General features: G+C 37.3%; 1 protein-coding gene and 1 pseudogene across 1 annotated transcript; both read right to left on the bottom strand.

The window, feature by feature from the left end:
• Nucleotides 1-2,124: 2,124 nt before the first annotated feature.
• Nucleotides 2,125-5,279, bottom strand: LOC113355959 (annotated as a pseudogene).
• A 1,139-nt stretch (nucleotides 5,280-6,418) lies between these two features.
• LOC113355960 (ER membrane protein complex subunit 4-like) lies at nucleotides 6,419-9,513 on the bottom strand. Its single transcript, XM_026598948.1, has 6 exons — nucleotides 9,331-9,513; nucleotides 9,183-9,239; nucleotides 7,810-7,963; nucleotides 7,292-7,389; nucleotides 7,125-7,190; nucleotides 6,419-6,910 (listed from the first exon to the last, which is right to left on the bottom strand). The coding sequence occupies exons 1-6, from the start codon at nucleotides 9,460-9,462 to the stop codon at nucleotides 6,869-6,871; spliced, it is 549 nt and encodes a 182-aa protein (XP_026454733.1). The 5' UTR covers nucleotides 9,463-9,513; the 3' UTR covers nucleotides 6,419-6,868.
• Between the last annotated feature and the right edge of the window lie 4,736 nt (nucleotides 9,514-14,249).

Raw genomic sequence — 14,249 nt, 5'->3', positions numbered from 1 at the left:
TACAGTGCGTGTTCAATCTGGACTAGGTCCCGAGGTTTTTCTGCATTTGAGGTTTCCTCGTTAACAAAACTTCTGGTGTCTGTGTTATATCTTTTCTGCATTATATTTTGATATGTAATTGAACTATCACAGATTATGCGTTGAATCGATCAATTAGGAAATCCAACCTTTGGTTGTTGATTGAAATTTTTGATCCTTGAACATTGGTCTTTGGTACCATTCAAGTTAATTCTCTTGTATTCAATTAAACTCGCAGGTTTCTATTTGCTTGAGTAAGTATTGAATCGAGAAATTGAGATATAACTCTTTGATATAATTTTTATTTAGATTGAGTCTGACTATCTAGTTGATTCTCTTAAAAGTATGTCGGAGTTAGTCCATACAGATTGCTAAGCGAAATATTGGGTGTGGTTGTTAGACTCCCCCTTTTTCACCAAGGTCAATAGAAAGCCAAAAGACTTCCGTTTTCTTTATATTGAGATGCAAACCCCTGCAAGGTCCTTCTGTTTCAATAATGCTTAAGTCTTTGGCTACCTCCAAAGTATCACCAATATGTGCCATCATCGAGGTACCAGGCATGCAAATCAAGTTTGCATTGAGAGGCAATAATCTTCACCAGGGGGTGAAGTGTCAGAGCGAATAACAAGGGACCGAGAGGGTTACCTTGTTGAACTCCAAGAGCAGCGGAGAAAATATAATGGTCATAATAGAGTTTAGCAGGCCTCAAGTAACAAAATTGTACCCAGCGAGAAATACCTGGACAGTGAAGACGAACTTCCTTGATGAGTTGATATCTGCTCACCATGTTGAAAGCATTAGAAAAGTCAATGAGCAGCATTGACATTTTGTCCGAGTGACCTTGCATCTCTAGTAGGCGATTTACAGCATGTAAAATGCTTTCCCTCCAGCAGGAACACCAACTCCAAATTGTTAATCACCTAAATAAGATGACATGTCCTTTCCAACAGAGAAAGCAGCCACTTTCGAAACCAACCTACGCCAAACCGTGCCAACAGCAATAGGCCTAATACCACCACCAGGTTTAAGTAACGGAGTTAAGGGCGTACTAGCAATAAACTCGCCTAAAACCATAGGGCATCTACCATCCAACCAAAGATTGACAACCCCTATAATCGATGCGAGAAACTCGTCTGCAATAGTTGCGCGCGTAAACCGTCATGACCGCAAAATGTGCCTTTAGGGAAGCTCTTAGTAGCTCCCAAAACATCCAGTGAGTCTGCTGTGATTGGATCAATCGTGACAGCCTCATAAGGAATGTAGGGGGAGGCGCCGATGGGTGCTTGTCTTGTAACTCATGAAACGTATCCCCGTTACACGAAGCTATTCCAGATGAAGACAACACACGGATGGTTGCAGCAAAATGACCTCATTCCATCTTTTTCCGGCAAGCCAACAACGTAGCAGCACCTAGCTTCTTATCTTCCTTCTTAGACCCATTGCGAAGAGGTTGTTGTAGCAGTTTATTCACCAGAGTGAAACAACCGTTAGGTTCTTTCCAAACTGCCAGGGTTTGGTTAATGGCAATCACTTGCAAGCGCTTCTTATTACCAGACTTTTTCTCAGCTGAATTTCTCGGTTGGAACAAGGTAAGAGTGCAGATCGGAAGAAGAACGAGCTGCAACCAAGCTGACAAGTTCCCGGGGTTAACAATAACCCTGTCGAGACAATTTTTCAGCGTCCTTGAAAAGGCTAATCTAAAAAAACCAAGCCCTAATTTAAAGATGAAAAACACGTCCTAATTTAAAGAAACCTTTTGCGTTGTAAGATTAGGTCCTTATGTTGGACTGACTCCATCGAGTTTTAATTTCTACAGAGACAAGTTCAAGTTGGGTTGGGTCAGGAGAAGTACATTTTTTTACATTTTTTCAATCGTATCTTACACACATCAAAGGTGAAGATGAAATATGCACAAAAAGATTTTGATAAATAATGAAGAAATATGCATTAAAAACCAATTGTAAAAATCATTGTGAACATTTTTATATTCATTTTATATACTACTAATTTTGTTTAAACTCAGTAGTCACAAATGTTGATACCAAAGTGCAAGTTATGGAGAAACCTAGATACACGATAAAAAAACTGTTTCCTTTTAAGTAATTCTGGATCGCTAAAAGAGAATAGATGGTATTGATATTCGTCTTTGTTCGTGCAAGGAAAATGAGAAAATACAGAAACCGAAATCTAAAGTAAACTTCGACCAGTTTTCAGTCTTTACAAATTTTGACATAGATAGTAGGCCCCGCCTAAAACCTTAAAACATCAGTGTTGAGATGAGAATTAAACTTTTTGGGCCTAGACGATTTGAGACTCTAGGCCCTAGCTGGCCTAGTCAGTATGACGGCCCTGGTGCCAACAATCACCATCACCCCCATCAGATGAAAGGAAAGCTGCAATATGATCAAGAATCGGCATGCTGCACAGATAAGTTTGGCATGGCACTTCCTGACAGGAAGGTCTTAACCAGTGCGAGTGCAAGTTTAGGTCTGTGTATAGGGACTTCATGACAAGTTCCTCTCACCGAAACAAACGTCAGACCTTCGTAACCTTGAGTCCATCCTCCAACCTGTTTAGCATACAAAATAAGTAAAAGTCTAGTACAAAATGTTTAGAATTTCAATTGTTTTCTTTCCCAAAAATAGGAGACTGTGGTGGTTGGTAGTTACCTGGCCATCATCGTACCAAGCACGAAACGGAGAAACAGTTGGAAGCTTGAGGGCATCTATGCTTTACCTTGTGGAGGTAACAGGGATTACAGCATCTGTATCACCACTGTCGCATAAAAGTGATTGAGAGTGTTAGGATGATATAACCACTACAGAGCTAAATCAATATTGCATTTCGCTAGACCCTTGGCAAATTTTTCGCCCTTGTATAAGAAAAACGAGATCACAAGGTCTACTGACAATCTAGGTTCAAAATTCTACACAATGTTTACAGACCTTGACATAAACTCAGACTTACGCTAGAATTTATATACAACCACTTCTTACACACCGAAAAGATTGATACTCCTCCATCCAATAGAGGTAGAGGAGTTTGATACATAGTCTAAACTCAGAACAAACACTATTAGTACATTCATGCAGCATTTAATGTAGCAAAAACAACGGCAGAGAATAAGAAGTACCTGAACATCCAAATTCGAAGCCCCTCTTTTATGAGCTCTTTGTAAATGGGTAGCACCGACCTGGGTGAATCCTTCCAATTGCCATTAATTTTATTGCTGCAAAACAGAATCACCAAATTGCACATTGTTAGAGATGTAGTATTAGCAGGACTACAAAAGATAGCTTGTGAAACGGATTAATGTAATCATCGTTTCCAAAAAGAAAACGCAATGAAGTTACACAGATGTAGTAGTAGTAGGATCCATATATCTATAGGAGTGTTTGTGATCTTACTTGCAAGTGTTCCATTTAATTGGTGCAACTGCTGGATTTACATGAAGTGCCTTCTGAACCTCAGGTAAATTGAAGTAAACTGTTGAGTGAGCTTCGGTGCAAGGATCATACTTCTCACCCAAGCGTGCAACCGACTATAAGAATTCATACCACCATAAACTTTATAAGCTAATCTGCTAATAAAAAGTGTAACAATCATGCAAGGTATGTTTCAAGTGTATCATACTTCAGATTGACACTTACATGGAATCTTCTGCGGAAGTGATTTAAAAACTGTCCGTTGCCTGTAGCTGTGCAGGAAGGGGTGTAAATGCTGTATGAGCCGGATGTTTCCAACTTCATTGCTAGCAACCTCAAGAATCTTATCGCATTCCGATGAGGTGTGAATAAATGATTCAGAGTCACATTTATCATTCAACAGCTTCTAGGTTTGATCAGATATCAAACCGGCAGACCACATAAACTGGAAAACACCCAAGTGATCATTGTAATCATCGGTTAGAGCATTCCCAACCTGCAGTACACAATAATATAATTTTCAATTCATCCTTCCAATGCAGAGATACCCACATTCCAAATCCTTCAAGCAAACCCATCTTACCATGTATCCCTTTAGGTTGATTGACTTATCCCCGGTTTTTTTATTATGCTTCACAATGGCTTCAGCCAGCTGAGGAACATAATGTCCTAAGACAAACATTCCAACACTAATAATGGTAAGTTCCAATAAAAGATACTCTGAAGTAAACTATTCCATCTAAAATGATAGCAGTCATGTTCATGGCATGATATCAAACAATGTCATAACATGAATAATTGACCATATTGATACGAAGGAATGCTGGTGGAATTAAGGAATGTTCATCAAACCTGCGTATCTCTCTCCACTGAGATAGAACTCTCTTCCTTTATATTGGGGAAATCTCTCTAGCCAATTAGATAGAAATGCTAATGAATCTTCGGCTGAATAAACAAACGACAACATCAAAACAAGAACACACGGTAGTAAGAAAAATATTTTTATTCTTCTTAGGAGCACCAATAAAGAGAAAAACCAAGGTCAAACAAGGATTGCAATTGTTATACCAGTACTCGCATCTCCATTATTCAGCAAATCTTCGGATTTGTTTGAATAGGAGTAACCAACACCAACCGGTGAGTCGAGGAATAATACGTTGGCCACTGCAGATTGACACAATTACAGCTAATCATATAATCTTACACGAACCCAAAGAGCTAAGGAGTTACCATCATTAATCAAGCACAACTGTAGAGCTACCTTTGAATCCACACCCACAAAAAAGAAGAAAATAAGAAATTATTCATACCTTGATTCCAAGAGTAAGGGTTTTGATAAAGGGTCTTCCCATCAGGCTTAATATGGAAAGGACCAACCAGGACCTACAGAAACAGCAATTTTTCATATAAGTTACAAGCACTACAACACCCATATCATAAAATTTGCAAACCCAAATTTTCAAATTAGCAAAAGATGTCAAATTGAATTGGTAATAACCATAATAATAACAACTAACCTCCATTGAGCCAAAGAAGAAGAGGTTTTGAAGATGGGTTCTCAACAGCTTCAAAGAACCAATAAAACAAAGCTTTATCTTTATTTACATTCACATACCCAGAATAATGTGCAAAATTAACATTAAACGATTGACCTGGTAATTCATAAACTCTATCCAAATCTTTATTACCACTAATACTCTGAATATCAAGAATTAGATTCAGAAAAAGAACAAACACAAAAATACATGATCTTTTCATCATATTTCTTTGATAAATTTTTAGTGAGAACTCAGTCGGGTTCTTCGAAATATAAGTTTATTATTTATAACTGGTGGGTGTTTGTTCACTGGTAGGAATCTTGGAAGAGACTTGAAGTAACTATACACTAAGCCACGTTATCAGCGTGCGTTGAAGATGGCTGACATAATTATTCGTTGGGACAATAACGAATTACAGTTTATGTTTGATTGTGAAATTTGTCCACTTTTACTTAACTTGAGTCAACAAAACCAAAGGTTATGATTGGTTATCTTACGCAAGGTTTGGAACCTAGCTAATTGACCGGTGGGTTCTGGCCTAGAGCACAGACGCTTCTAAAAATTACAACTGTTGGCCAAGATCTTATTTTATTGGTATGACTAACGAAATGGTGACAACTCCATTGTAGTCCAGCCCGGTTAGGATGGATACCTGGCTTTCACCCAGGCGACCCTGGTTCAAATCCCGGCAATGGAATTTTTGTTCTTTTTTTTTTTTTTGCTAGTTCAAGTGCATTGGGAAGTTGTGCAGAGACTCCTCCGTATTTTTGTTTGGTAATTTTTCTGAGAGCCTATCGTTCACCCTCCAGTTTTACTCATGAGTGAATTTTCTAGATGCAAATCCCAACAACCAAGTCCAAACTCCAAATTGCATTTTTCTGAGACAGTTTTTTAATATGCCAAATGTAGTGTGCTATCCAAGTTTGTAAAAAAGGCGGCACATAGTGTGGTGTTACTGCTCTTCATGTCTGCACTTGAGAGACAAGAAAACTGAGACCTGGTCTACTGGCTGAAGGTTTTAAGCATAACTTGCTTATTGTTCTTGATTGATGTTGAATGCTGCTTTAATTTTTTTACATGAAAGTTGAGCAAGTATTTTAAAACTTTAAACGGTGTAAAATTTTAAATTTTGAAATTCACAGGTTTCACATTAGAATGCAGTTCTAAAATGTTGATTTTTAAATATTTGGATAACCAGCCAAACAGTATATTTTTTATAGGATCCCGTTACCTGAAATTCCATCCTAGGAAAAGGATTACCTCGTATATGAATTTTTAGCCCTGAAAAACTTGGACCAGACTCCACAGATCGCAAACATGAAATAGTCTCATTGGTTAAGGAAACAGTTCCCTCCCGGCCATACTTTTCAACCTATGCAATGACCCATGACTTCATGAACTTCATGCATTAAGCACTGAAATAGAAGTAACAACTTCTACAGGAAGGTTCACATACAGTTCTTTTTTCTTATAAGAAAAGATATACAAGAATTTGTTAAGGGTTTACTACATTGACCGAAATTACTTTTTCTATGAAAAAAATATAGAAAAGAAACACAAAATATTACGTGGAAAAGAAATGATTGGGTTTTGTTGATTTCCACCGCCACCTCATTCTGTTTCCACCACGACCGAATAGGAAAATGATGAACTAAAAAAGAGGAATTACACAGTTTGTGAGAGGAAGGAAGGTACACTATCCATCCACTACTTACAGCATTTCTTCTACAGTGCTTAGCTGCAACATCAGCCATTAAATTAAGATACTTGCTAACATAATCAACTCTCAAAAATGAAAAGGAGATAATAAAAGAGGAACACTTGTCTAAGATAGTGCAATTTTTTTTATAGGAATGATCATTATTTAACCACCATTTGCATGAAGCATCAATAATGGAGTGGAATCCCCCCACCGGAATATTCGACTTCCTGCAAGGTATAATGAGGGAAACAATCAGTTTCTCCTTCACAAAAAAATGCATTACTGCTGCACCACAATGACATCAACGACGATGGGATAAAGAATAGGTAGCAAAGGAAAGATGAAATAACAGAGCTTCTGATGCAATTGTAACAAAGTGAGATCCAACACTACATTAGCTTGTTTTTTGTATTACACTTAATTGGAAATAAGAAACTGTACCTGAGCAGGGGACAGCGATGAAACCCAATCTGATGCATGTGTTGGAAGCAAGCCCAATGTATTTAGCTGTCATTATGTTTAACGTTTAGAGATTGTATTACACATGAATTGTCAGGGTACTAGAAAGATGAGGTGCAATGAAACCAAAGAGTTGTGCATCATCTCACCTTCCAAACACCCAATGCTAGACCAGCCAAATTCAAGGCAATGAAAACCAGTTTAGGCATCAGAGTGTCCACTTTAGAGTCCTTGTAAGGTTCAAAAACTGCATGGCAACATAAAGAGACCACAAATTAGAAGTTTCCCCATATCTTAACATGCAGTCACCTGTATCATGTCACAGTTAAGGTAGCAACTAACAAAATCAGTTTCAAGCAGTAAACTGCTCATTTTCCCTTCTAAGAAAATGGTGTTCATTGGGCTTCTACCACGATGATGCTTCAAGCCTTCAATAGTCTAGAATTAAAGATCACTGGATATTAATGTCAACAATTCTGTTTTGACTTGTAAGGCAAAGAGGAAAGAACCAGTAGTCATCAATATATTTTTCTCGTTAAGAGGATACTACTTGAAGTATACACATAATCATATAAAAGGTATAAAAGAATATAGCTAAAAGGGATTTCTGTAGTGAAAAATACCGAACGACATAATCACAGCAAGAGTAGCAGGGCACAATCCTTACCCTTCCCAACGCCTTGCAGGGCACTAATGGGCTGCCAAAGTGCTGAGAATGTAATTCCAATGCTGAACAAGTGAACTGTGGTTCCAGCCATCCACATCATGAAGCCCATCATAAACAAATTCTTCATGGGAGCCTGGGCCACTTCCCAAGCTTTCTGTGTATGAAGAAGAAAATGTTGTTAGCCGTTATTTTCGTTTTACAAAAATCAAACAATCACTGCAGATACATAACAAATGAAGCAAAAAGTACAAATAGAGCAACTGGAAGCTAACAAAACTAAAACAGGAGTGACCAAAATACATTTTGTGTCCGGGGTAGAAACAAACATTGTACAAATACTAAATAATATCACTTTGAAGAATTACAAATGCCAAAACATGCTACGAGTGGCCAAAAGAACAACCTCAAACTTGAGGCTATTTCTAGGTCCATCACAAAAGAGGGATTCTGGACAATCAAACATGTATCCTTTTGTGCTCAAGTAGTGTACGACCAAGTTCATTGGTAGATATTAGTCTAGTCTCCAAGGGCTGCCACCTCAAGCTTCCCAAGCAAGAATTTTCCCATTACCTCTCAATCATCCTTTTCAGCCTATTCAGTAGTCTTCCCTGACCCAAGAACACCATGCATTTGAGCACTATAAGAATCATCTCTATCATTCCCATCGTAACTCTCCCAAACCACAAGCAAAAACCTTGACTCACTCAACTTTTAACCTGATTTGCATTTATAGTCACTCTAAGAAAAATATCTATCAATGATTATCACAATAGTTCCAAATTTCTACTATTCCACAACGTCATGAAAAGTTTAAAAACAAACAAACAAACAAGACATTTTGTATTGCATCATCAGTTCTTTTATCCGATTTTGTATCAGTATTTCCCATGAACATTCTACTACTGTTTATGAATTTGTTCGAAATGTTCCAATCAAAATTATCTCAACAATTCAACTAACCACAACATTTTAATAACTTTTGAAACCCAAATCACGTCTCATGAATATTAACAAAAAAAAAGCTAATCTCAAATATAGAGGAAAGCTTGTGGACGATTTCACGATAATCCTTTTCCATATACAAATTCTAAACACTGCTTTAAGATCCCTTTAAGTCAACTGATAACAACAACCCCTCTGTATAATCTTACATCAATATGTAAGTAGTAGTCATTTTACAAATCCCAGATTCATCAAACTTTAAGACCAATGTTCAAAAGGAATTTACAAAGAACTAAAATCTTATCAAGCAACTTTAATTCTAGACCTACAAAATACACTGATTATCGAAAACTCAATGTGTAAACCCTAATTCTAAGATAAAAAAAACAGTACAATTCAGTTTAACCCTAAAAAAATCAAGATATTAATACCTGTGATTTCCAATTAGCTTCAGCATCTTTCTTCTGGCGACTAAGTGTTGAATCATCCTAAAATAATCAGAATTCAAATGAGTAATTAATTTGTAGATCTAATAAAAAAAAACGAAATCAGATGCCGAGAAAGAGAAGAAGAAGAAACCTGTTCTTGTGAAGATCGACTGTAACCAAGAGGATCATCAAATCCACCACTACGAGATACTGATGATGATGAAGAATTATCGGTGAAATCGATCGCCCATCGACGAGTTACCACGCCTTTTCCTTTCTCCATCTCCTTTTCTTTTGAATTTCCTCCTCCGAGTTACTACGATTTCAACGATTGTTCGTTTATTAAGCTATTGTAAACCGTTATAACGGTAACGAATTTTAGAGTTTGGACTTGCCACATGTGCCGGCCGGACCCAATAAGCACCCAAGAAAGCTTTCTCGTGCTGGGCAGGCCGGATATTATTCTTAAAGCGCGTTGGATACGCATCTGTTTCTAACTTCTACTTCTCAGAAGCAATACTATTTTGCTTGACAAAGAATTGACTATTCTGCTTCCAGAAAACATACTGTAAAATTATTGCCAAACTGACTTCTGACTTTTCGACTTTCAGAAATCGAAAAACAGCTTCTGAATGTATATCCAAACACCCTATTGTCGCTCCCCCTTTGCCGAGTTGATAAATGCAATGGGCCAACAAAATATTTTGCTTCCACAATGGGTTGGTCAAACTTTAAAAATGGATGGTAAATGAATAACTTCATTGGTTTGTTCACTACAGACGATAAAAACCACGTGTCTCACTATAAACCGTGCAGATCAAATAAGCTTGCCAGTGGATTAACTTCATCCGGGCGGTGCAAGTAAATATGTTGGCGGCCCGAGAGAACTAATCCGCTCGCGGCTTATGTTCAGACGCCAGCGGATACATCTAATTTTAATCATCCAACGACTCTTATTCTTTTACGATAAATTCAACTCATTTCAAAATTAAAATTCACACTTTCTACACCTCTAGTTCTAAATTTCTCAATTTCATACCACTTCAATATTCATTTTTCCTTCATTTCAAGCACACTCATACCATCTCAATCTATTAGAAAATTTCCAAAAATCTCTTTTTTATAATAAACATGGAAATCCGCTCGCAACAATCATAACTACAAACACAAAAAATATTTGGTAGAGTTCGTTGTATCAAGTTTACGATGGATGAGGACATATCAATTATTAGAAGAAGCAATGAAGGTGAACCAGATCGATGTTGAACGAAAATGTCGAGAACAATGACAAAGATCCCATAAGACTGGTTTCCAACACGAAAGTTGTTTCAACATTCTGAGGGTGCTTAACAACTTTATTACATACGTGTTGGTAGGTAATCAATTTCCAACAAGATCACCCTATTTTCCATTTTCGCAGGATTTTCAGAATAGAGCACATGTTTCCTCACCGGAAGGAAATGCATCTCAACATGTTGGGTCTCCAAGTAGTCCGAAACAACAAAACACCAATCTAGATGTTAATACCAATGTCAAAAGAAGAAAAGGAGAGGGTCAGAAATCTGGAAAAACAGTGCGTATCCCGAAAAGATGGCGGAGGAGGTTCAAATGAGTTCAACTATTCTTAGCACAAGGAATTCGACGTCAGGTAGAAAAATATAGAAAAACGGACTGAGGCTTAACTTTAAGGCAACTTCAAAAAGTCTTTTTTCGTGAAAACAACAATACATGAAGTTTAACAGGAGAAAATTACTTTCCATGAACATTAAGATAACGAATTCACAAGAATATCTTATGCAGCAAAAAGGAGTGTATAAGGCCTCGGAAGAATATTCTCTCCACTATATAGAATACTTTCTGAAAGCTCGGGGGTACCAAAATTTACCACCAACTTTTTCTTAGAAATCTGTATGTACAAACTCAACATGATTCCGAGAGTTCAACTCAATCACGTAATAATATCTTGAGTTATATCTCTCACTTGCAATTAGAACGTTTACAAAACCAAGTCCGTGAACCAAATTACAAAGAGATTACTTGGAAAGTATCAAAGACCAATGTCCAAGAATCAAGCAAGTCGTATCCAAAAAATAAAGTCGGATGTATTTACTATGGTAGATTACAAAGATAAATAATATAATGCGGAAAAAAAACACATATACCAAAAGTTTTGTTAATGAGGAAACCGCAAATGCAGAAAACCCCCGAGATGTAGTCCAGATTGAACATCAAACTGTATTAAGTCGCTGCAGACACTAGACTACTACCAATTAACTTCGGACTGGAATGTAGTTGAGCCTTAACCAAGTCTCCCACTGATTAAGGTATTGTCGAGCTCCTTACGCCTCTTGAATCCCAGCAAGACTCCGCGCAATTGATTCCCTTAGCTGACGTTACACCAACTAAGAGTTTCTTCAACTCAATTGAAGACTTTAAACCAATCTAGCTCCTACAGATTAAGCATATATGTGATTTCCTTTACGATCAAAAAGTTTGATTAAGGTGATGGAAATTGATAGAAATAGACAAAGATTAGCTAACCTCAAAATCCGGACTTATACAACCCGAAGTGCCGCCTAGATTGTTATTCATCTCACAAGTATAAAACTTGTGGAATCAACAAAGTCTGAGACAACGATTACTTTGATGATTTCAATCTATCTTGATCAAGTGAGCATATCAACAATAAATCAAAATCAGGATACTCGAGTTATCAAGAAAATATAACTGGACTTGGCTTCACGAATTCCAATGAATTTTTTATAGTCGCTAAACCCTAAAAGGATTAGGAAGAGGACGACTCTAGTTATAACTAAGACACATCAAGGAAATTATTGTCGGAATTCAAAAATCCTAGTTGCTTGAAGTTACCCTTTTATATACATTCAAAGCATATGTCGTTTTAGGTTTAATCTAAGATAGATTTGGAACCAAGCAATCAATATCCACCGTTAGATGAATCCTTAAATATGATTTACATAAACAAGATATACAATATGGCTAGGTGAAGTCGTAACCGAACCGTGTATAGAAACTATGTTCAAGGTGGTTAGCCGAAACTAGCCGATTTGAACTTATAAGCTTAATATTCATTTTCGTAAACACTTAAGACATAAACCATGAGTCACAATCATGTGATCAAACAAGTCTATAATGTTTTTAGAGATTTGATCAAATGTTAATTATCTTATAGAAATAATTTTATTGCATTTGAGAATAATCGACATGGTTAGTAGATGTACAAAGTACAAATACCGTAGTCGTTCGTGAGTCAGGTTAGTCACAGTACATGTACCGGTTTGTATAATATTAAGCACAAATAAGTTTCGGATTTCACATAACTATTTTGGTATGCATAACAATATGTGTACCTTAAGACTATAACCAGCTACGGAGTCTACATAACTATTTTGGTGTGCGTACCGGTATTGATACACAAACCGAGTTCCGGAACACAGAACTTTTCTACGTGTACCAGTATGGATACCAAACCGGTTCAGTGACTACAGTTCCTTTTCGGTTTGCATATGGGAATGCCTACCAATCCAGTTCACGAGTTAACCGAGTTTTATAGGATGTACATAAGGATATGCGTACCAAAAATCTGTTTGCCGACATATAGCTACTGCGCTACGTGTACGAGTACATGTAATACGACTTCATACTTATAACAATTTTCCAAGTTTTGCAAGTGAAAATGCGGGGGTCTAACAACCACACCCAACATTTCGTTTGGAAATCTGAGAGGACTTACTCCAATATACTTTCTAGAGAATCAACTAGACAGCCAGAATCAATCTAGAGTAAAGTATATCAAAGAGTTTCATACCTCTGTTTCACAATGTAATCAAAAAATCAAACAGATAGAAATCGCGAGCCTGATAATTGTGTGAAACAACTTGAACGGTACCAAATACCAATGTTTAAGTGTCAATCAATTTAAATCAACAACCTAAGGTTGGATATTCTAATTGATTGATCTAAACGCACAACCTGTGATATTTCAATTATATAACAAAATATAATGTGGAAAGAAATAACATAGATACCAGAAGTTTTGTTAACGAGGAAAATGCAAATGCAGAAAAACCCCGGGACCTAGTCCAGATTGAACACCACACTGTATTAAGTCGATACATCCTCTAGATTACTACCAATTAACTTCGGACTGGACTGTAGTTGAACCCTAATCAATATCACACTGATTCAAGGTACATTTGTGTTCCTTACGTCTCTAATCCCAGCAGTATACTACGCACTTGACTCCCTTAGCGGATCTCACCCACAACTAAGAGTTGCTATACGACCCAAAGTCGAAGACTTGATAAACAAATCTGTCTCACACAGAAAAGTCTATAGATTGAATAAATCGGTCTCCCACAGAAATACCCAAGAGTTTTTGTTCTGTCTTTTGATACATCAAGGTGAACAGGAGCCAATTAATAAACCAGACTTATATTCCCGAAGAACAGCCTAATATTATCAATCACCTCACAATAATCCTAATCGACTAGCGAAACAAAATATTGTGGAATCACAAACGATAAGACGAAGATGTTTATGATTACTTTTATCTTGCCTATCGGAGAAATTAATCTCGAGCCAATTATTTCAATTGTAATCAATATGATAGAATCGGGAAAGATCAAAACACGCAACTACAAAGATAATAGTTTGGTCTGGATTCACAATCCTAATGAAGTCTTTGAAGTCGTTAACCGACAGGGTCTTGAAGAAACCTAAGGTTAAAGGAGAATCGCCTCTAGTTATGCAACTAGTAACACACAGGAGGTGTGGGGATTAGGTTTCCTAATTGCTAAAGTTCTCCTTTATATAGTTTTCAAATCAGGTGTTGATGGTGGTTTTTAGCTTAGGGTTAAAATCATAAAACCGTAGTCAAACAGTGACGTCACACTTGAGTAGTAATCTCTGCACATGCCAGCCGCGCATACTAGCCAAACGTGCCAATGACATGCCATTCCATCCACATCTCCGCGCCAAAGGCATGCCAACCATGCCAGCCGAACCATCGTGCCAATGGCATGCCATGCCAGCCACGTCTCCATGCCA

Source organism: Papaver somniferum, chromosome 3 (assembly GCF_003573695.1).
Source record: "Papaver somniferum cultivar HN1 chromosome 3, ASM357369v1, whole genome shotgun sequence".
Classification (NCBI taxonomy): Eukaryota; Viridiplantae; Streptophyta; class Magnoliopsida; order Ranunculales; family Papaveraceae; genus Papaver; species Papaver somniferum.
The sequence above is the reverse complement of the archived record's forward strand: the minus strand, read 5'-3'. Positions and strand labels throughout refer to the sequence as shown.